The following is a 23,792-nucleotide window of genomic DNA, read 5'->3' as shown; positions in this document are numbered from 1 at the left end:
GCTGGCAAGAGAGCTGTTCTTCTCTTTGGGGGAGTTGGGTCCATTCTGCGGTAGGTCTTTTGTAGCGTAAGCTACACTGGCCGAGGTTAAGCAGTTTCGCTTGGACCCTGAAGGGCCATGCTGCGCAAGTGCGAGGAGCATTGGATTGGATTGGATTGTAGAGAATTGGGTGTGCACATTCGCCGGTCTGTGCATTCCAGAGGAGTGACGTCATAGCTGCGGCAGACGCACTGGCGCCGGCACGTGCCCAGCTGTGCGCCTCCGTTGTGCAGTAGCCAAGTCTGACGCTGCGCCGGAGCCGCTTGATAGCCGTTTCGCATGGCTCCTGGAGAGCCGTGCTGCGCATGCGCGAGGAGAAGTGACTGGACTGGATTGGATTGGATTGCTGAACTTTATCTCACGCTGCGTATATCCTGGCGTAGCCAAGCAAAGCCACTGCTAATTTTTTTTTTGGCTGTTTTTGTTTAAATGGCAATTGGTATGGTAAGGGACAATCAAATTAAACAAGTTTTTTTTAAATGTGAAGTACTTTATAAAGCAAGAATAGTAGTGAAAAGGGTAAAGGACTGCCTTAGTTACTGTAGCATAACTGAACCAACATACCAAGGTTGTGAAACACAGCGTGGGGGGCTGTGAATGGCAAGACGATATTGTGAGTGATATATTTGCTAACTGCTTTGAACCACAGTTCACTCTGAAACAGGTTCTTAACCTTCCTTGTCAGGTGCAACTAACTGCACTCAAATGTAAATTTGTGTGCTTGTACCTCGTCACTTTGTTTATGAAGAACAAGCTTCCAGTCAAATTACCCAGTCATCAAAAACAAATTTTTCAGTCCACTTTGTAAACAGGCAATAGCAGTTTGCTCACTCTTTCTTGTTTCCTCAAGTCCCTAACACTCACTTCGATTCCCGGCCGCCGCGGCTGCTTTTCCGATGGAGGCGAAACGAAAAAACGCCCATATGTACGAGATTTTGGCACACATTATAAATTTCAGGTAATCAAGTTAATCTGGGACCCTCCACCACGGCGTGCCTCATTGCCTGTGTAGTGCCCGTGCGTTAACCCCAGAATCAATCTAACACTAACACACACTTTTTCACTCTACATTAGTCTGCTCCCAAAATTCCTTTGTGTTATTCTTGTACCTGATATGCTTTAAGTTTTTGCCACACACACCTGCTCTTTCTTCCAAACCAAATAGAAACTGTGACCGACCTGGGGCCCAATTCTGTAAAGGGGAAATCTCGACAACCGGGCATTTTCGCCTTTCGCTCTCCCTTAGAAAAGCAGTCTCCATCGCCTGGATCGAACCCACGTCCTTGGGCTCAGCAGCACGCCTTAGCCACCGCGGTGGGTCTCGCCAACTAACTTTTCTAGCAACTCTTCAAAGCAGCAGTTGTTCTTTCAAAACAAATTCATACAACAGAAGGAATTAAGTTATTTGAGGGGGAAATAAGCTGACGTCGTGCATGGCACATTCTAAATAGCGGAAACGCCGGTGTAAAATAGCAAGACGTACGCCATGCAAAGAATGAAGGATATAGCATGACTTTTTTGAACATGGTGACTAGAATTATTTACACTTCTCTCGCGAGGAGGCTCACTTCTGATAGACTATTGCATTGTCTTGCGCGAGCCCACTGCTGTTGCAGCTAGTGGTGGGTACAGAGACTGGTTTCATTTTCGGGCACCATTGTTTAAATTCCAGTACAAGGATACAGCATTCACACGTCGAAACTAAGGTGCTGGAAAATCGATGGTTAAAGATTTGACACCCAAGATACAGTGTACTAGAAGAGAGAGGTGTGTCGTTTGGGGCCGATTAGGGGGGTCCCTTTTGCGATGAAAATTTCTGCTCAGGAACTCCTGTTATAAGCCATAGTTCTTCGATATATACCCAGTAACTCTGGTTGCAAGCAGCACCCCTGGTGGCCACTACTTACCAGTTGATTTCAGAAGTTTTGTTTGTTAAATTATTCCTTATTTATTGCCCTAAACAGTCTTATTTCTTTATTTCACGATATAAAGTTTTATAAAACCCATCAAATAATTGTTTAGTTTGATTTAAAAACTTATAGGTGGCGCTGGTTGCAACAGGAGTTCTCTGGGGAACACCTGCGCTCCATAAAATTTTTCAATCTCAAAAGGGACTCGCGTTCTCCATTGGTTGTTGCCTTGAAGTACACTGTACCCAAGGGCCACTTAGAATGACTTGGTCTGCGAAATAAATTTCGGAGCCATTGTTCACCACAGCATGTGACAATGATTGAGCCTTTTAGATCTCTGCACTGTGCCCTTTATTGCTTTCTGCTGTGCGCCATTGCAACCATAAGTGATGGTAGTGGTACAGAAATACATCTGGAGCGATTTCTGTAGCACTACCCTCCAGCACTTTTAATAGGCAAGCTGTTGCAAAAAAAGAGCATCTCTTGTGCCGAGAAGGAGGTGTCGTTAATGCGTTGAATTGCAAGTCAGCTGCAACTCTGCAAGGCTTTCTTACTACTGCATCGTGTTTGAGTCTCTCCACTTTCATTTCGTCTTTTGTCGCGAGTTACTCCTGCAGGCAGACGGGCCACAACTCGCGCAACAGCTTCCCTACACCGAGAGCTTTCCTCTGGGTTCACCTGCTCTACTCGCAAGCAGTCGCGTTCACCTGTCCTGCAGCACACACCCGGCCAATTTGCTCCCCCTCTGGCAGCATACTGTGTTTGCCATGTGCTGAAATCCCACACAAACCAGGATGTTTTTAGTTTTTTTCTCTTTGAGGCATGGCCATTTTGGTACTGTCCGTGTTGATGACGGCAGCCACCGTTCACATTTGACAGGACATCAATGGCATTTCGCCTAATAAATTGGAAGCACCATTGTTCAGCCTCAAGTGAACAGAGAAGTGTACGCAGGATTTAGCTGCTTGTAAATGCAAGCTCGCTAGAAGGGTGCAGCTTGTTTCACCTAACCTTCCTGCTCATTTCCTTGAGACACAAAAGTCCGCCCAGATATGGCAATGTGTACACAAAGGGCCACTCTCAGAATAATTGCCAAAATTAAACTGGAGACACCTCCTCATACCCGCGAATTCACTGCACTGAATCTCCGACTGGTAGCCAGACAGGCAGTTCCCATGACCACTGCAATGCGTGCACACCTTCCGATTTAGCTTGAATTCTTTTTTCCATCTTGAAAGACTTGAAGTTGCATTAAGCCACACACACCAATGTTCTGCCAAGGCTGCACCTATGGCGGTGGCACCAGTAATGAAGCCACTGTGGCTGTTAACATTGAATTAACTATGGCCAGACTTACTGCATGCACCATAGAGTTTCTTGGCATGCACACGTCTCATTACCACTGGTTCACCGGAAATTCAGCAGCCAAGCGGAACTTGACCGCTTCTGCTCCCTCTAAGTCACTAGTCGGCATATTACCACGCACTACAGGCTGCAGAGGCGTACACCCCACCGCTCAAACTACGCAAGAGCCGCGAGAGACTACTTCGCACCCTACTAATACTAACCCACACTTTAAGCGACACCATTATACAGCCACCACCCTGCATCCCTTTATGTGCCGCTTTTGTGGCTGTGCAGAACACCCACTTGAACTGCCCAATCTCCTCCACACTTGGCTTTAGGAGCAAGCCTTGGCCAGCTCTTCCCTCGATGCCCAGTGCAAGTTGGTGGAGACTGCAGAAGCGGCGGCCCATGCCAATGGAATCCTGGAATCTGGAGGCCACCCTCAAGACTTTCTTGTAGATAAAAATGATTATGGTTACCCTCCCGGGCAACAGACACGAGACACTCGCCAGCTCTCCCTCTTCAGCTATATCTTTATTGTTCTCGGGTGGTGGAGTCGGATGGGGGGGCCAATTACAGGATAGCACACAACGAGTGCGGGCCCTACATCCAACAAAACAGGCTCCTCCACCTCCTCCTCAGTCGTCTCCTCCGAGGGTCTCCTTGTCGAACATGTACTCGCCCAGGCCAGGCCCCACACGCTTCAGGTTGGTCACGTAGTCGGACAGCTCCTTGATGGCCTTCACCTGCTCCTCCAAGTACTCGCTCTCCAGGAAGTCGCACAGCTGCAGCACAAAGAGGACACCGTCAGGCAAGTGGGCAGGTCTACCTTGTCATTCTTCCATAGTTGACGCACCGGTGCGTATACCTCACCCCACCAAAAAAATTGTTTCCACGCACGCAAGTGTTGCAATGCGTGATGATCACTTGTTCTTCACGGTGAAGAAAAAATGGCATGTCAGTGATGAACTTTGCCACCACTTATCCTATTGTGTTACTGCTTCCTACTGGAAAGAAATTAACCCTGAAATTACTTTTGCACCCTGAAAACCATTTGAGAAACTGGATTTTTTTTTTCTTTTTGTGTAAGGAACACTCCGTATCTAGACACCAACAATGATTTTGTGGGGGGGGCTTAGCAGTTGAACCCCAAACATTTTCAAACCCTACACAGAATGGCGGCCACCACGAAAGATTGGAGCAAAAGGTTAAAATTTGTTCTACACTAATGAAGCGGGTCGCCAACTCAGCTTTATTTAAAGAAAAAAAAAAATGAAATCAAACGCAGCCACAATCCTACTCTTAAAAATTTTAATATTAAATCAGCAAACAAACAAACAGGGAAGGCCATATAAAACATATTGGAAAAAGTAAATTGAGCTTTTGTATTGTACACTAGGCACACAACATCGGTTTCCGTTTGCGTTTCACAGCAACTTTATATAATAAGCGTATCGGTATAAACAGAACTGACGCGATGTGATGCATTCGTTGACCAGCCTAAAGATTTTGGTTAATCACGCAAGGACCTACAGCAATATTCACCTGCTATCTGGTCACCTCAACTCGCCAAACATTTCATACAGCACTTAATTAAGCTCAGTTCAACCTGCATATCATGCCAACTACAAAATGTCTGCAGTAGTATCACTGGACACGAGGCAACTTGGAGCTAGTGCAGGGAGCACAGGCTGAAATGGAGCTTTTTGCAACATTCCATCTGAACGATGTGCACGAGCAAAAAAATGATAATAAATCGGACCATAGCCCATACATTTCCCACAATTTTGCTTTTTTCTTTTTGAAGACAATGAACACTTGTTACAAAATACGAAATGCCAACTGCATTTGAACAAACAGAACTCTTATGCAGACAGAACAGTAAAATGAACGACTCACAATGCGCATACAATATTTGTTCTATGATGTGGGCAATAATTATAACTTGGGTGTCAAGGGAAGGGAGCGCTTGAGTATTTTTAAAATATATAACAAATAGGCAAGGGCCAAGCAGCAAAAAACAAGAAATGCTTAATCATCCTTTGCAGCAGTCTTAACAGCAAAACCAAGGTTTTTTTTTCTGCCGCTTAAATCACACGAATGGGGTCACGCAAGTACTGCAGATTTGTGGTTGAAGACTCATTTCTTGAAGTTATCACATGAACTGCAGACCTTCAGCATGATTGACAGAAAAATTTCCACTCAAACTGTAACAAGCTTTCTTTGTTTTTTTCTTTCCAGAGCATTTACTTTGCCACAGGGCATAAACAAAAGGGTACGATTAGATGATGAAAAGGAAAAGTGATTAGATGAACAGCTTTTTTTTTTTGTTGGTCTAATATCTAATACTAGACATTGTTTCTACAGCCACAAACTGTGCAGGCGACAGCATCCTCGATTTTTCGTTCAGTTTCCTTTGTGGGTTGCCAACGCGGCAGCCCTTGCACGGCAATCAAGGGCTCGACTGTAACATAGCAGAGGGGGCCCGCGGCTGACCTGGGCATCGTTGTGGTCGGTGGCCAGCTTGTGCAGGTCCAGCAGCGACTGGTTGACGGACTTCTCGAGCTCCAGGGAGGCCTGCATGGCGTCCAGGCCCGAGCCCCACTCGTCCTGGGCGGGCTTCTGGATGGGCTGCAGCACCACGCGGCCCCCACGCATGTTCTGGTACTTCATCAGCTTGGCGGCATGCTCGCGCTCCTCCTCGCTGCTCTTCTTGAAGAACTTGTGGAAGCCCGGCAGGGCCACGTCGTCACGGTCAAAGTAGTAGGCCTGCAGCAGGGCACAGAGCGTCGTCGGGCGGGAGATTCGAAATCAAGAACTGCCGCGGGTGAACGGGGTTAAAGTTTGTCGTGCGACAGCACAGTCTGGCTTGCTTGGCGAAAGAACGAGACCGCCGGTTTGCAGAAATTTAACTTCTTGCAGCAGTAATCGCCGCATCTATAAATCACAATTACAGACAATACAAAGACACTCCCCAGCGCAAATGCATTTAAGGTGATGGTACGATAAAAAAGCCACCAGAAAATAATGGTTTACGTGGTGAACATCAACAGGAGTCAGTGGAGCATTTTGCAGCCAGCTAATCAGGTTGTAAGAAATAAAATGACAGGATCGCATCTTACCACTATTTTTCTTCTCTGCTTGTCCTATGAAGAGACACTTTAAGCTGGGCCCTACAAACCTGCTGACATGGCCCGTCAGGCAATAGCCCCGGACACTGAACAGCCACACAATCATTGAAGCCGTACAGTGCACAGCAGGCACATTGAACAGAAAAGTAATGCGCTCTTAGCAGCCTCTGCGCAGTGCAGGGTGCCCATTCAGAGCTTGAGGGGCGTGTAAAAATCGGCCACCTTGAGTTGATTGATTGATTGTAGGGCTTAACACGCCGACACAACACAGGCGGTGAGGCACGCTGTAGTGGAAGGCTCCGGATTAATTTTCACCACCTGGGGATCTGCAACGTGCACCAAAACCGCGAACACACAGGCATTTTTGCTTTTCGCCTCCATCAGAAAAGCGGCCACCGAGGCCAGGAATCGAACCCGTGTCCTTGTACTCAGCAGGCCATTTTAAGTATCACCATGGCATGTGTGCATGTGCACGCTAAACAGCTTACGCATCTGCTTCATTACAGCAGTGCTGAAACTTTCCCTGATTGGGCACACTAAAAAGCAATGAACCGAAGCAACCAAGAATTGCGGCGACTGGGATGAAAGATGATAGCTCCCAACATTAGCCCTAGCACCAGCTCTAGTACTCAAATGCACCCTTGCATGGGCTCCTGAACTGGAGACTGCACCCCACTGGGTTCAGCAGTCAAGATGTTTTATCATCTCTCTGCTTTGCCAGTGGTTAATGGCGGGCTGGATTCTCCAACAGCACAGGCCCAAAAGCTTGCAAGCAGATGTTGGGCGATTGGAACCTAGCCACACAGATAATGCAAACTTTGCCCGGCATTCGGAGGCGCAGCGCATCCCTGAACCCAGGCGAATAGCGTCGTTTTTTCAGCAGGATACAATAACCGCTACAGGCCAGATCGCGGCGGCCATCGATAAAACTTTACATCACGAAACCATCGACAAGGCTGAAGCCGGAAGGCTGTGGATCACGTCGCGTCGATTTCAACCGCTATGCGGAATTTAGTTTCTTACATCGCGCTACATAGATACGAAATAAACTTTTTAGAAGGGTGGAGCTTGTTTCGTGCGAACTCTGCACACGATAGCTCGGTGTCGCGAATTCCCAACGTGCCAGGCGAAACCCTCAATGCCCATCGTGACAAACACCGGGTATCACACGTGAAACAAGCGCCACTTTCGGCGCAAGCAAGACTTTCTTAGCGAGCGGGCAACCTTCCGATTACGGAAGAAACACCGCCAAACGACGGCGCGTCGGAACTTGTTTTTGGATTGAGCAAACAAGAGATACAGGACGGGGCGGTTCGTTGGGCAACGCTTCAAAATACAGGCGCCAATACCGCAGGGCCGCGAAGAGCCGACCACGAACGATATCCATCTCAAACGGAACGGACGCGCTTCCAAGGAAGAAGCTTTTTTACGCCGTATCGGGAGGCGGCAACAGCGATAAGCACCATTTTCATTCACGCGCCCCAAAATGCGACGCACGAGACCACCAGTCACGTGCACGGCGCGAGCTCAGTGACGAGAGGAACCACCGAACTAACAAGGGCGTACCGCTGTACTTATTACTTACAGGACGCACATGATTGATGTCTGTCTCTAGCTACTGGTATTATTAGCTCGCCCTTGTGGTGCGAACCGATGAAAATGTGCTAAATCACCTAATCCGTACCCCAGTTGCACCTCCGGTCCAACGAGTCACGCGCAAGTGCAGTGCATTTGGCCGGAGCCCCGTAATAGCCAGACCAGAATCAAAAGTAAGCAATATGCGAGAAGTCTAAGCCAAAGGCGCGTTACATTACCATTGAGGTGTAGACGTAGCTCGCGTACAGTTCCATGTTGATCTGCTTGTTGATGCGGGCTTCGCAATCGATGTGGTAGTTTTGGCGGGGTTGAGTAGCGGCCATTTTCGTCGGTTATTTCCGGAACGGTACGTCCAACTGTACTTTCTTCAAGAAATATGCAGTGAGAAAGATTTGGGAAAGAGAGAAAAGCAGTTTGGCGATGCTCGTTCAATCACTGTTGAAGCATAACATCGACCAAAACATGGCGGAGACGATCGGAAACCGTTTATATACGATTCCGCCGCTGTTCTCCCAGTTGCTTGCACTCCCTACTCTAAATGTTTGATTTCTGTACGGAACTGTTTAGCATAGCCTTAAACTGCGTTCATATTTAGACAAAACGCAATGAAGTGTAATTTCATATAATTTAACGGTGATTAGTGCTTACTAAGAGGTCACGTGATCACGTTTGTTGTTGACTTTCAGTTGGCCACCAAGTGCTGCGGGGCCGTTTTTATACTTTTCCTTTGTTTTGCATTGCACATTGGCTGGTAAACACATACTAAGCGGCCTTGCACGCGTGAACCTACGCAGCTATACTAGTAAAACCAATAGTTACGCTTACCAAATCCCACCTTACATGTATGCGAGCCTGTTACGCTTCGCAGTACCATTGTCTTTGCAACAACTCGAGGTCTGCGACAACAATGCACGTGCTGGGCAGTGTTTAGCGTAATCACACGCTGTTTATTGCTTTAAAACGTTGGTATGATGCTCCAGATTTTGTTTTCACGAGCTCAAAACAAGCAGTCCAGAACTGCGCACATTTGCAGGCGCCATGTTGGGTTATTTCATTACGAGCAACGCTTTCCCATGATTCCCTTCAGCAGAACACCTTTGCAGGAAGGAGAGTGGGCCGGCCGCCTCAATTTTTGGCGCCTAAACGCAGCTGCGTGGCCCGCTTTCTGCAGAAATCAATTAACTGAGCAATGCGATAAGCTTATCTTTCCCAAACATTTTCTGTGTTTGAACGAATTAAGATTCTAGCAAAAAATCTCTGTTTCAGCCCCAGCACACGTAGCATTTTCCATCAGTTGGGGTACTAAACCAGCTAAACCTGGTTCGTCTCGTCTGTGCTCGGCGCAGGCAAAAATAAGGCAGGGAGTGCCGCAGGGAGACTAGTGTACAAAATGCTTTCCCTGCCAGCCTACACCACCCACCAGTACAACCATTCGTCGCCTGATTCGTCCACGGTTTAGTTTACTATAAATATCAATTCTGTACTCCGCCTGACATTATCGGGCTGAATGGGCGCGGAATACTGTGAATTTGCTGAATTCTGAGCCGCAACAGCGTGATTGACGAACGAGGTTCTTTGAAACTCTACTGAGCAACCCTCGGAACCACTTTCATGGTGGTTAATGCATGGCGGATAGTTTTTGGTCGTTACACCGGCTGACCATTGCCATCCTTTTTTTTTTTTTTTCCCACGTTTGGTGTATTTGTTTGCTCGAGAGAAGGTCTATTCGTGCGGAGCCATTCAATGGCCGCGTGGCATGTCCGGCGAACTCCCCCACCAGGTCACAGTTGGGTTAAAAAGCACTTGAGCTCACTACGTCGACATTGCATGTAGTGGTTAGGTAGGTCCGCAGCTGTTTAGGAGCTCGATCCGATACTCCGCTTATCCGAAAGCGCGTGTCAGGACATGGGCGGTATGCAGATGACTCATGGTGGGCGCTCGGCAGAAGTCACGCGCACACAAGTGGCGTTTCTCTTTCGGGGTGCAACTCGACACTAACGCATCCGGGGTGCTTCCGTAATTGACTTGGAGGGAAAAAAAGAACGCCCCATACTTGCAGGGCAGTGTTTCAACGACGTAGGCCATCACCAAAAGGCTGCGTTAACCCGTGTCTGCCTTGGTACAAAAGGCGCGGCCATGCGCGACACTGTTCAGAAACACGAAGGAACGCAATAACTTCTGTAAAGCAAAATGGCGGAAAAACGCCGAGGATACCCAGAGCATTTGCACTCTCGGATTTTACTTGTTTTTTAATACATTACGTATGTGAGCATATGCGACGTAGCTCCGGCGTCCTTGTTTCGCTACGTACTACTTCTTTTTTATTTAGCCTTGTTCTGGTTTCCGTTTCCAGAGAGGAGTACGCAGGATCTCATCGGAGAGAGCCTACAAAAAGGAAAGAGAGGTCGGGAAACATAATAGAGAAAAGAAAGTACGAAGACAACCAAAAATCTATTAAAATGTTGAAGAAACAAAAACGTTGGAGACGTACCCTACACAACCGTACTATTGTTGCCCTCATTTTTCGTTTGTTTTCAGGGAAACTGCTGCAAAATGGTTCATTATCGTATATATATATATATAAATATACATATATATATATATATATATATATATATATATATATATATATATATATGTGTGTGTGTGTGTGTGTGTGTGTGTGTGTGTGTGTGTGTGTGTGTGTGTGTGTGTGTGTGTGTGTGTGTGTGTGTGTAGCGAATCAGAATAGGAAATGAGGGGCTCGTTGAAAATAAGACAGAAATAAGAGTTGGCAGTCAAGAAAACCTCGGAAAGCAAAGGGGAGGATGTGATAGGTCATTGAAACAGATAAAGAATTTGGAAAGAAGGAAAGGAAGTGGAGAAAAAATGCCCGCCGGGTGGGATCCGAACCCACGACCTCCAGAATACCGGTCTGGTGCGACAACCACTACGCTACCGGCGGGGCGATTTTCCCCTCCAATTTCTGGGGTACTTATATATATATATATATATAGGTATTTTTGTTTCCTGTGCTTGGGGGTGGTAGCCAGCGCCACTTGGACTACTCGGGGTGAAGGGGACCTTCTTTTTAACCCCCGGCCGTGACTCGAGTGTCTACGACATGTCGAGAGATCCCACCCGGCGGGCATTTTTTCTCCACTTTCTTTCTTTCTTTCCAGATTCTTTATCTGTTTCAATGACCTACCACACCCTCCCCTTTGCTTTCCGAGGTTTTCTTGACTGCCAACTCTTATTTCTGTCTTATTTTCAACGAGCCCCTCATTTCCTATTCTGATTCGCTACATGCATAGCGAGGGCCTCTGTTCTGGCAGTCTTGGTGCCATAGGAAGCTTAAGAGGGTTCAACGCTGGTCGACCACTCTCGACATGTCGTAGACACTCGAGTCACGGCCCGGGGGTTAAAAAGAAGGTCCCCTTCACCCCGAGTAGTCCGAGTGGCGCTGGCTACCACCCCAAAGCACAGGAAACAAAAATACCTAAACATAAGGTATACCCCAGAAAGTGGAGGGGAAAATAGCGCCGCCGATAGCGTAGTGGTTGTCGCACCAGACCGGTATTCTGGAGAACGTGGGTTCGTATCCCACCCGGCGGGCATTTTTTTTCCATCCACTTATTTTCTTTCTTTCCAAATTCTCTATCGGTTGCAATGACCTACCACATCCTCCCCTTTGCTTCCCGAGGTTTTCTTGACTGCCAACCCTAATTTTTGTCTTATTTTCAACGAGCCCCTCATTTCCTATTCTGATTTTCTCTCTCTCTCTCTCTCTCTCTCTCTCTCTATATATATATATATATATATATATCATGGATTCAGGAAAGGCCTATCTTGCGAGACAGTTATTTGAATTTACGACTGACTTGCATAATAAAATATACAATAACCAGCAAACTGACTGTATATTTTTAGATTTTTCGAAAGCATTTGACCGTGTACCCCATTGTCGCTCAATTTCTAAATTGTCTGTTCTTCGATTAGATTCACTAACCCTTTCATAGATTCGCAACTTTCTTTCACTAAGACAACAGTTTACAGCTGTTAATAATTTAATTTCTCCCACATGTTACGGTGACCTCCGGTGTACCACAGGGAAGCGTTCTTGGCCCCTTGCTTTTTCTAATATACATAAATGACTTGCCCGTTAATATATCATCTCGCATGCGTATTTTTGCCGATTACTGCATTATCTACCAATCAATCTGCAGCACTAATGATCACCTCTCCCTTCGAAATGACCTGAACATAATTTATAATTGGTGTAACACATGGTTAATGTCACTATAAACATCTCGAAGTCCAATCATCTCATTTACCCATAAGCGTTCAAAATCAATTTTCAGCTATCACATTAATAGGAGCCTCCTGGACCACGTTTCATCCTGCAAATACTTAGGTGTTACATTCACAGAAGGCCTTTCCTGAAGTAACCATATCGACATCATCTGCGCCAAGGCTTCCAGGTCATCACTAAGAATTTCTTGCGTAGAAATTTGCGTCATGCTCCATCTGACATTCGTAAACTAGCTTACACAACATACGTTCGATCACAGCTCGAGTTTGCGTCACCCATCTGGTCCCCGTATACCATCAATATCTGATTAACAAGATTGAAGCAGTAGAGAATAGAGCTGCAAAGTTTATTTCACGCAACTACAAGTACCCCTCAAGTGTATCAGAGATTAAACTGAATCTTTCACTTCACCCGCTTGATCTTCGACGCAACATTTTTTTTCTTTTATGCCTTTCTTCACAAATATGTTTACAATTCAACACACTCAACGCTACATCTTAAAGTTCCGACTAACATTTCACGTACCAACATAGTTTTTCCCGCCAGTAGGGTAAAACTGATGCATTTAACTTGTCCGCACTTCCCCTGGCCATCAGGCTTTGGAACGGTCTTCCTGATAACATTGCCGCCGAATCTAAGCACGACGCATTCCGTAACCTTCTTCATGCTCACTTTTTTTCGTAATACTGTACTAATCTGTTATCACTGTTTTTTATGTGAACTTTGTGTTTTGCATTTTTGTGCATCAAGTGTCTGTTTACCCTTGCGTGCTTTTTATCTTGAATGTGCGGTATGTTAGTCTTGGTTCGCGCAGGATATAGCACACGTTATCTTTGTATTTTGCGTTCCTATATAGATATGTATTTACGGCCAATTTCTTGTATAATATGTTTTCTTGGACTCTGGTTCTTTGCAGGGCCTTTTTGAAAATCGTGTTATTTTCGCACTTTTCTTATTACCCCCCTTACTCAATGCCCTGCCAGGGCCTGTAAGGTACTTTAAATTATGTAATTAATAAATGTGTGCGTGTGTGTGTGTGTGTGTGTGCGCGCGCGCGTGCGTGCGTGCGTGCGTGCGTGCGTGCGTGCGTGCGTGGGTGTGTGTGTGTGTGTAGACTTGGGTTCAGACACTGCGGTGCAGACACTTAGAACACTGAACAAGGGTTTTATTGTTCCCAACAGTTTCGAAAGGTGGACTTTTCTTCTTCGGGGGTTATCTTAGAATGGGCAGAAAAACGCTTATGCACACTTTGCCTCAGAGGGCTTCCCTTAAATTTCTTCTCACCCTCGCCAAGGAGAACCCTCAGGGAGAGTAAAAGAGCGGGAAAGTAACAATAGCATGGCTTAACTGTACTACAGAAGGTGGGGAAAAAGAAAAAAAAAAGGAAAGAGGAAAGGAGACAGGAAAGTCAGAAATGGGAAGGAGGCACAGTTGCGACGTTGACAGAACATACGCATAAAGTTCAACCAATGTACGTCTACAGAAAAAACGGCGTGCTGCATCTGGGTGCGGAGAGAGAGAGAGAGAGAGAGAGAGAGAGAGAGAGAGAGAGAGAGAGAGAGAGAGAGAGACATAACTTGGAGAGTCGAAGCTCGAAAGCCTGAACGAAAAGGCTCTGGATGGCAGAAAAGCATGCCAACCTATGCGTACTGGTAATAAATGGTAAGAAAGAACGAAAAACAGCATTTGTTAATTGATCTTTGAGACCGTTGTTAGACAGAGACAAGTGCCACATGGCCCGCGGGTGGCCGGAGGAAGCTTTAGGGAAACGAAACATTCTTTGACAGACTGGGAAAAAAGGGCCTCCCTGACCCTTTTTTCCAAGTCTGTCCAAGAATGTAGACAATTATTTACGCTGCGATTGACCATCTAACGCGCCATTCTGTGTTTATGGGCTGGCAGCGAAAAAAAACAAAAAAAAACACGAAGATTCCGTGTCAGTACCGCTTTAAATAAAGTGTTACTCCTCCTCCTCCTCCTCTATACGCGGTCGCCTCGACATGGCTTCGCCACCACGGGTTAGTCCTCGTTAGTTCTCGTGCCGGCGTGTTGGGCGAAAGGGCACAAAAAGTAAAAGGTGTCTCAAGATGAGCATCTAAAACAAACGAAGGTGTCTCAGCAGGGCACAAGAAGCAGCAATAGATAATCGAGGTGTCTCAACCGAACTGCGCAAACGGATGCACACTTAACCATCTATAACGGCTGTACAACAGACGAGAATGGTGGTGACATCCTCAAGGCTTTATCTGTTCCCACGTGATGGCCGGTCAACATTGCCGCACCTGATGTACGATAGCACAGTGGGATCCTTTGTCCACGCGCTTCAAATCTGTCACTGCAAGCCGTCCGCGCTAAACAGTCGAAAGCACATTCCGATAAAAGGGAGGCCAATGGTCGCACGTATACGTGACTCAGGTCACATATCTGTTTTCAAACCGTAACACGCCTTTGTTTGACACATACGTGTCAAGCTGCATGCTAAAGACCATTTCACTGCCTTTCAATCAAAGCCCTGTGGGGTCGCCTGTCTGGTCTAGCAAAAGAAAAAAAAACATGCGCACAATTACAGTAGCTGGTTGCTAAGTAAGCAACAACACATGTGTAGCGTCGCCCTTGGCGACCCAATGTGACCTTCTCGATACATTGGGGAGACCCGTTGGGTCATTCATTGCGTTGACAGTTGCTTTGACCTGTGGAACCAGACTGTCCCGCCAACCACCGAAAATTCTTCCGGAGACCGCTGCGCTGCCCTGAAAAGCTCCGTCGACAATTCTTGTATGCCTGCGTTGACCTTTGCGACTGCGAGCCTCCTGCAGGGATACCGGCAAGCGGGTGGGCTGTTTAGCATGCACTCAAAGCCTCTTTTCTTCTGCGTGCTGCAAATTTGACCGGCCCCAGCGGAAGGGGTTCCGTACTCTCCAGAATCTAGTTAGGGCACGCTCGTGCGGACATGCTCACGAAAAGTGACCCGCCGTATTTGTGGCTCTCGTCGCGAAAAAGAAAATGAAGACAATAGGAGAAGCCTAATAGGGCTGGCTGAGTACTCGGGGCTTGGGTAAAAGCGCGACAACCCACCCGCGGCTGATCCCAGCTCACCAGCCGTGCAATAATATGACAAAGGTAGAAAATATTCTGTTCACTCTATCCTTTCCTGGAAATGCTGATAAATATCGTGCCCCTTCAAATGCGGGCAGATATCTGAGATGTTTCGTTTTCGCTGCGAAAGCGCGCGGAAGCCGGGCGGCCACGCGCAATCCGCTTAATGCTGCATTCTTTGATAAGCCTTTGGAACAGAAGCGAACAAGCAGGGTTTCGGAAAACAAGAATCGCAAGCAGTACGGGAAACGAGCTGTTCACGGTGAACTGAACCCAAGCGTGAACTGCCGCGATCACATGGCTTCGCCAGAAGGGCAGCAAACTTCCAATTTCTGTCGCGTCGACGTCATGTAGACTGCGAGTCTCACTACGAAGGCGCAGTGAAGTCACTTCTCCAGCAATCTGTGGACCGTGGTACGCGCTTCCTTACATATTGCTGTGCGAACTCACTACGATGCACTTCTGTCGCAGCCATGTAAAACGGCACTATAACTTCGAAGTACGACTGAATTCAAATAGAAACTGACCGAATGAAATAAATGGACGTTTATAAGGAAAAAGTTCAGCCGTGGAATGCGCGCGACCTTTAGTTCATAGCATATCCCCACCTTCACCTTGAGCGAAAATTGTTTGCTTGTTTCTCCCTCGTCTCCTAATTTTTTACCTTCTGTGATAAGGTAGACAAGCGAACAGCAGAAATGTTTTCGCTGTAGTGTCAAAATTCAGTCTAGACGATATAAAAAGGGACAACAGTATACTTTGTGCGCATACGTAACCGCTGGCACACTTGCCTATATTCCCATAGCGTACCGAATCCCTTATTCGTGCTGCGGACCGACCACGTCCCGCAACGTCACATCGCGCTGGTCGGCTTTTGTAAGAAGTTCGCCTGATGGAGGCGAAAAGCAAAAACGCCCGTGTGTACGAGATTTCGGCGCACGTTAAAAAGATCTCCAGGGGGTCAAAATTAATCCAGAACCCTCCAATACGCCGCGCCTAATCGTCGGCGTTGCGTCGGCGCGTTAAACCCCACAATCAATCAATCAATCAATCAATCAATCAATCAATCAATCAATCAATCAATCAATCAATCAATCAATCAATCAATCAATCAATCAATCAAAATCAATTTTGTAAGAACGGACTCGCCACCCCTCACCCCCGCTGTAGCATCCCCCGCTCATAAACCTTTAGCATGATCTCGTCTGGTTTATCGTAATGGGGTTGTATACGGTGTCAAGTAGTGCTCTCGCACTTTGATGAAAAAGCTGCACGGCTCAGAGGAAGCCTCGGTCACACCCTCCCTAAAAAGGCGTCCCGGACGAAGGGTGCTTTCTACACAATGAAATTTGCTTCATTCCTTCAGGTTGCAGCCGCCACGCCAAGCTCACAATAATGAGTACGGTTCACAACAACGCTTTCCTTTATCCGCTGCCTGGGATGGCTTAAAAGCGCGGGAATGCACTCGTCTCGCAACGTGGTAGGCGTTCCCTGCTACGTACAACGAAGTATTCACACTCACACAAGCCCACAAACTTCCGGCTCGTCAGAAACTGCTTCCTGTTTTTTCCGATAGCCTACCCACATGACGGCCGATTTGACAGGGCGCATACACGGCGACGCTTTCCTCTCCACGATCATTCCAACCTCGGCCGAAGGAAACAGCTGACCGTCGCAGCAGCGCGGCCTCCAAGTCAGCTGGCAGCCAATCGATGAGCGAACGACCTTTCCCGCCTCGCTCAGCGGAAACCTCGCTGGCAGGAGCCCCGTTATGCCGTCGGCATTCGCCGACCGCTCGAGGCGTGCGGCCCAACAATGTAACGGCGCGCGCGGTAAACACAACGGCACAGAAGAAGAACGACGGGACAAGTGCTCACTCTCAACCAAATATATTGGAAGCGCCGTCACATACAGACATACACGTACGTTTATCGTACGGGACACGCGCTGTTGAAGCCACAGACAAAAAATATGAACTGGGCAAATTCAAACTTATTTCACCTTTTTTTTTTTGCGCCAATTTCACCTTTTTTGGGCGCATTCACTGAAACAAGTACGCACAACTACGTTCCAGCTTCCAGCTTGCCCAACAATGTATTCTAATTTCGTCGCGATTGTATTTAGCGTGCGCAGCTGCTTGTGCGTGGCGTCAGTTCGCTACAGTCGAACTGGGCCTGTGCGCGTGTAACGCGTGCGCCGTCATCGATGCGTTGCGATGCGCATCCGGTGTAGCCACGCAGAGTGCTGTGTCTTCCGGCCGCCCTGTCACGTCCGGAGGAAAGCTTCTGCGCGGCGGCGTCATTCAGTTGCCGCATCGGTTACGGAAGCTTTGATATTCCTATTGCTCGGGGCAAGGAATAAAATAACCGTCACTAAAGTGGGGAGAACCACATCAAGCTCAAGGAGGCGGGGTGGGTGTTGGTGGTGCGGCGGCAAAGGGTGATTCGGAAGCCTGAATGTACCCCTTGTGTAGTACAGGGGTCGGTTGGTTAATGGCGGCTGCATACGATTGGCATGTAAGTCAAAATCGTGTACATCGACCTGATCTTCGCAAACTTCGACGTGATGATGATCGGTGCACCTCTGTCGGTGTATCGCAGTCACCACAAGGCGGTGCTTGTGAAAGCCAAGAGACAGCCCACAAACCACGTAATCTGCGTCAACAACCAACAAAACCAAGAGTAACAAAACACGGGCGCTGTGCCTGTAGTACTCATAACTTCGTCCCGTCATAGCGTTGTTCATTTCATGCAATGTTCCAACTATCTCAGATATAAACCCTTTTGCAAACCGATGTGTGCCACAAATGGGCGAAATAAATAAAGACTTATGTACGGTACCCCTGTGAAGTACATGCGTCAATAAAAATCATGCGCCTCTCCGTCAACGACGGCAGTGGTTGAACGCGAAGCTTTCTCGTGAGGGATTCCTTGGTTGGCCGATCCCACACTGCGAGTATGCATGCTTCCCTGGGGGTATGCCCCGCTTTTCTAGAATAACCGCAGCAACTCTAGGGTGTGCGCTCCGTAGGCCCAACGTTGGTGCTTGGGGTGGTGGTAAAACATTCATTACAAGTAAGAGGAGGTTCGCGCTTGAAAGCGAGAGGATCCCTCAGTGCGGGGTCCCTGCGGTGGCTGCTAGCTGTCCTGCGTGCCCGGTCCCCCAACTTTCGCTGGCCCTCAGGGTCCTAGCTCAACCTCCCATGGCTTGAGGGTGGGAGTGCGAATAATGGGGGCTGCTGTTGTGTTCTGGCAAGCCCACGTGGTGTGGTACAGTGTTGCGTGTTCGCTGCAGTGTGGGCGTGTTGGTGGATATATTGCGGGGTGTATGATATGCAGGGGGCTAAGGTGGGGTATGTGTTAATCTGTAGTTGCCGCCAGGCTATAGTGCACGTGACCTCTCGGGTGAACTTCTGGTGCGGTGGTGGGTAGGTACATCTGGCAAGACGGCGGTATTGTAGAAGTGCACGTACTGCTGCTGGGTAGGCTCTGGGTCACGGAACGACTGGTGCGGTGCCCGGAGGGTGCATACTCGGGCTGTAGCGTGTGCTCGCTCGTTTCCGTCGAGCCATGCGTGACCTGGCGTCCATATTATACTCGTGGACAAATTAAGAACGACAACGGAAGTTGCCCTTGCGCCTCATCACCGCACCCGGATGTTACTCCGAACGGTGCAAAAAGTGCTGTACTGCGAGTATTTTGAACGTGACAAGAGTCGTTTCCGTGATTTCTCGCACATAACCTGCTTTTAAATTCCTGCAGCGACTGCAAAAAGACTACGTGTGAGAAAGAAGACGATGTTAGCAATCTCGTTTCAAAACGCGCGCACGTGTTGACATCCGGGTCCGTCGCTTCGGCGTAGTGATACACTACATGAGCTATTGTCGTTCTTAAGTTGTCCCCGAGTATAGTACAGTAGGATAGGGTATCCTTGTGCTTTGTAGTAGTCGGAGGGCTGATGTTGAGGTGCGACCGTTGCTATAGTTTCTGCATGCCTTTTCGCAGCCTGTGACTAAGTGAAGGGCTTACTTCGTAGTTAGAGACGTCATCGCCAGTACGATGGCCGTTTCTTAGGCTTCGACGATGTCTCTAGTTTGTACAGTCGCGGTGCGAACGACATCACCTGTGCCGTCGATGGCGCTTAGTGCTGTGGCCGGGTAGGATGCGTAGTGTACAGCGTCTGTCAATCACATATGGGGGTGGTCAGAACACTTGCCTTGTAGGGATTGTACCCGTGCTTATTGCCTGCGCTGTGCGTGATGCTCTGGGGGCATGTTACGCGGGAGCGGAAAAACCCCGATGAGCGTACGGATGTCATGTGGCACAGTTTCCGGTCGAGGGTACCGTATTTACCCGATTCTAACGCACCCCCGATTCTAACGCGCACCCGATTTTCCTTGCAAGAAAACCGAAAAAAACTTGCACCTCCAATTGTAACGCGCACGGGACTTAGTGACCCAGAGAAACGAATGCGAGAGAAACGGGGGATTTATTTCCCGAAGTAATCGCACTAATCTCACTCCTCGTCGCTCTCCGCTGACCACAACATCGATCTCGGCCTCGATGCCACACTTCTGAACGAACGTTCAACCATGGTCTATGGGATCGTGGCCCACGCCTCGCACGCCCATCCCGAGAGCTTCTCCAGAGGTGCACGCTTCAGCCGACCGCTCGTTTTGACGCGTGGGAGCCGCTGCTGCCATTGCTGTTATCAAGCGCGCAAGTGAAACGATTTGACGATTTGTGTGAACTCCGATAGAAAAGCCTAGGCGCCTAGGCTTGCTGCGTCCGAAAAATCGTTGCTAAAATGGCGATGGCGATGGGTGGGACGAAATTCCCACTGTTTCGGCACTTTCGGTTTTGTATCCGATTCTAACGCGCATGCGATTTTTCGGCCTATTTTTTCGGAAAAAAAGTGCGCGTTAGAATCGGGTAAATACGGTAGTTGCCGTCCGCTGACTGATAGCCTAGCTGCATCAGCACCGTGCGGCCGGTGGAAGTTTTCCTGAGCCGCTCTAGTTGGCAGACGAGGTGGGCATCAAAGATCTCCCGCACCTTGTTGCGCACCCCGAGCGCTTCCAGCTTGCTTGTGGCGGTGTGAGGGGATGCCTTGCGCTTGCTTGTATGCCTTCCGCAGTAGTATATCAATTTGGTGCATTTCTCTTGGTTTCAGCAGGAGGTAAGGGGTAGAGTACACCAGGCGGCTGACATCCAGGATTGGCACAAGCTTGATGACATCATCCTGGTGCATGTTTGGGACTCGACTCACCACACGCATGCTTTGCGAGGTGGTGGGATTGAGGTGCTGGAAGGTTAGCGTTCCTTCTCAGTCTTGGTGAATGTAAAGTCCCAGAACGGGTTGTCGGGACTATAAGGATGTCGCTACCGTGGAGCTTTATTTTTATTGTGGAGGGTTCTAGTGTCCTGCCATGTGGCTTGCGTCTCAGAATGATCAGCTGAGACTTCTCCGGGGAGCATTGAAAACCGCGCATACTAGCGTACTGTTGGACCGCGTCAGCGGCTTTCTGGAGCACATCCTGCATGTCGCCTTATGACCTACCAGTAGTGCAAATCGTGATATCTGCGTAGAGGGCACTTTAATCCCCGGGATGGTGTTAAGTTGTTGCGGGAACTTCATGATATATATTAAAGGGACAGACAACCGATTTTTGTCGCGTATATGTTCTCTAGCTCATACGAAAAGCCAGCGCTTTCTATAGCCCGGTAACCACAAGCAATTTCTAAACAAAGCGGCGGAAATAATTTTAATTTGGCAGCACACTTCCTAAAATTGGAAGGGTGGTGGTTCGTAGTGTCGAAACTTGGCACTACAATGTGTGTCCCTGTCACGTGACCTGCAAACCTAGCAGCTACTGTAACTGATGAAACGTTTATTTGCGGATTGAAAACCTTTTAACACGAGTATTTGTACAAGGTTAAATTGTATATGTATTTCTAAACATTGGGCCTCCTCGATTATCAGTCCCGGATCGTCCGCGGACTGCCCGACGCGCGATCCGGCGCTCGATTTTCCCATGTATTCCTATGGGACTTCCGGTCCGAACGCAGTCCTCGGACTGCCGGCGGACCGTCCAGGACTGGTAAATCGAGGATGCCCATTATTTTGAAAATTCTAAGGACACGCCGCCCACCGCCGCTGGGTTGCTCTCAGTGTGGCTAACTGAGCCACCATGCCCAGAATCAACGGCAGCGTTCAGTAAACAGACCCAGGAGCTTTGGCGATTCTGCCTGAGGCAGAGACGTTTGTTCTGCCAAAATATTTGATTTCAGTTTCCAAATACGCCAACGGCAGCTTAAAAAAGAACGTCGCACCCGGGTAGAATCGAACTTCCCACCTTCACAACGTGAAGCCATATTCTACCTATCGTCTATCCGAACAGATGGCGCATTCGTGCACAATAGACCGTTGCATTAAAAAAAACACATAACGGAACAGGAAAGCCTGCGATTCAAACTTTTTTAGCGGGGGACAAGTTTTTAAATATGGTTTTTATTTCGCATGTATACAGACAAAAGTATGTTGCCGAGCTACTCTATGTCACGGTTGCCAGCATCATTTTTGAGAGGTACACATACGGCGCGCAGATCTAAAAATTTCGATTTAAAAGTTCTAGGGCGTTATCAGCAAAACCGTTTCTCGTCAAGGTGCTTTAAGTGATGCCCTTTCATTTGGAATAGAGAATATGTACTCGACAAAAATTAGTTGTCTGTCCCTTTAAATAATGTTGGGGAAAGCACCGCTCCTTGCGGCATTCCTTTGTTGGGCATGGTTTGAAGGGCCGTTTGTAGTGGCCCAATGCCTATACAGTCGCCGTGCGATCCGTGAGGAATGCCTGGATATGCTGGAATATTTGTTTTCCACAGTTGGTGTCGTTTAGGTTTTCGAGGATGGTGTCGTGGCTAACATCGTCAAACGCTCCTTTCAAATCAAGAGCGAGGATAGCCCTGGTGGAGTGAGGGGAAATGTGTGCCAAGATTTTCTTTAGTTGAAGGAGGATGTCATGAGTTGACAGATGGCCGGAAGCCGAACATTGTGTGCGGATAAATGTCGGCGTGAATCGGTACCTGCTGCTTGGAGTACAGTGAATACTTTTTAGAGTGGATGCCGGTATGCGTTCAACCTCAAAATGTGACGTTAGGCCTAACGTTCTAATCCTCAAAATGCGACGTTAGGCCAAATGTCTTGCAGCTATCAGAGAGAGAGCAAAAAAACTTTATTCTCTAGTCCGGGCTGTCGTGCCACAGTCTCTTCATTGGCACACAGCTGGTCCGTAGAACTTCCAGAGGTTCGCACTAACACGAAGGCAGTGGGCCGCCAAAAGCTTTTGCGTCGATTTGACATCCACGCCGGGACCCGGGTTCTACTAGTCCTCCCAGGAAGCGATGCGGGAACGCAGGTGTGGTGGTAGGTCTGGCGGATGGCACTCCTAGTAAAGGTATCGTACTGATGGGTAGGAAGGGCAGCTGGGTGTAGGGCGAGTGGGACGCGAGAGGATGACATGTATGTGGTGGATACGGGATGGAGTGATAAGAGAGGAGGTTTGTGCTTTCCGGACCACAGATGCGGCTTCACGGTAGAGGGTGATGTGGGGCCGGGAAACATTGGCTGCTTGCGCGTAGCGCGCAGAGATGCTGTCGGCGTGCCTGATGGTGTGATTGGATTGGATTGGAAAAACATTTATTGTGTCTGCAGTTGAAGTCCAAGATAAGACTTCAGACTTGGCCAGTGTCGTCCTCGCTGTCGCCACCAGGGTTAGAGCCCCCCCCCTCCCCCCTCCGTTACCGGGATGCGAAGACTCCTGTTTGGTCAACGCCACGATGACCAGCTGGACGGCCTCGAGTTGGAGGTCTTAGTTGTCAGATCGCTTCGCCTCTTCAAAGGCGGGCGGAAGTCTTCCTGATGTAGAATCTTCCGGGAAGTTGAGACAGTCCCAGACGATGTACTCAAGAGTCGCGGGGGCGTTGCGACACACCCTGCACGTACCGTCGGGGTGTGCCTTCGGGAAAATCTTGTGCATGAAAGCGGGCTCATGACCGTTCTTGTTGGAGCTGCCTATATATGACTGCCTGCTCCCTGCTCAGCCCTTTACAGGGCGGTGGGAGCGCGCGTCTGGCGAGCCGATAGGCCTTGGTGAGAGCTGGTCATTTGGTCTCTTGTGCTGAACCACAAATGATCACCGCTCGACCCGGCGCTGTCCATTAGTTTGCGCGCTCGGGCATGTGCGGTTTCGTTACGGTTTGCGTTAGTGTCCGACACTTCCCGCGTGCGTGTTCCGGAAATCACTTGATTCCTGCCCTTTCCAGGTGTCTCAGTGTCTCGTTTAAAATCTTCGTCGCAGAAGCAGAGACCCTGCCTCGGGCA

General features: G+C 48.4%; 1 protein-coding gene across 1 annotated transcript; it reads right to left on the bottom strand.

Moving 5' to 3' along the window:
* Window positions 1-3,811: 3,811 nt before the first annotated feature.
* On the bottom strand, window positions 3,812-8,487 carry LOC144174642 (soma ferritin-like). The gene is made up of 3 exons (XM_077703427.1): window positions 8,242-8,487; window positions 5,793-6,065; window positions 3,812-4,081 (listed from the first exon to the last, which is right to left on the bottom strand). Exons 1-3 carry the CDS (start codon window positions 8,344-8,346, stop codon window positions 3,935-3,937), a joined length of 525 nt encoding a protein of 174 aa, XP_077559553.1. The 5' UTR covers window positions 8,347-8,487; the 3' UTR covers window positions 3,812-3,934.
* Between the last annotated feature and the right edge of the window lie 15,305 nt (window positions 8,488-23,792).

This window comes from Haemaphysalis longicornis, unplaced genomic scaffold, assembly GCF_048455015.1.
Source record: "Haemaphysalis longicornis isolate Haplotype H1 unplaced genomic scaffold, Haemaphysalis longicornis Haplotype H1 scaffold_3, whole genome shotgun sequence".
NCBI classification, from domain to species: Eukaryota; Metazoa; Arthropoda; class Arachnida; order Ixodida; family Ixodidae; genus Haemaphysalis; species Haemaphysalis longicornis.
This window is presented reverse-complemented; position numbering and strand designations above follow the sequence as displayed.

Coding starts and splice junctions, on each gene's coding strand:
- LOC144174642 (XM_077703427.1), bottom strand. CDS start 8,346: ATGGCCGCTACTCAACCCCGCCAAAACTACCACATCGATTGCGAAGCC. Junction 6,066..8,241: donor GCTACGTCTACACCTCAATG/GTAATGTAACGC, acceptor GCCCTGCTGCAG/GCCTACTACTTTGACCGTGA. Junction 4,082..5,792: donor CCGACCACAACGATGCCCAG/GTCAGCCGCGGG, acceptor TTTGTGCTGCAG/CTGTGCGACTTCCTGGAGAG.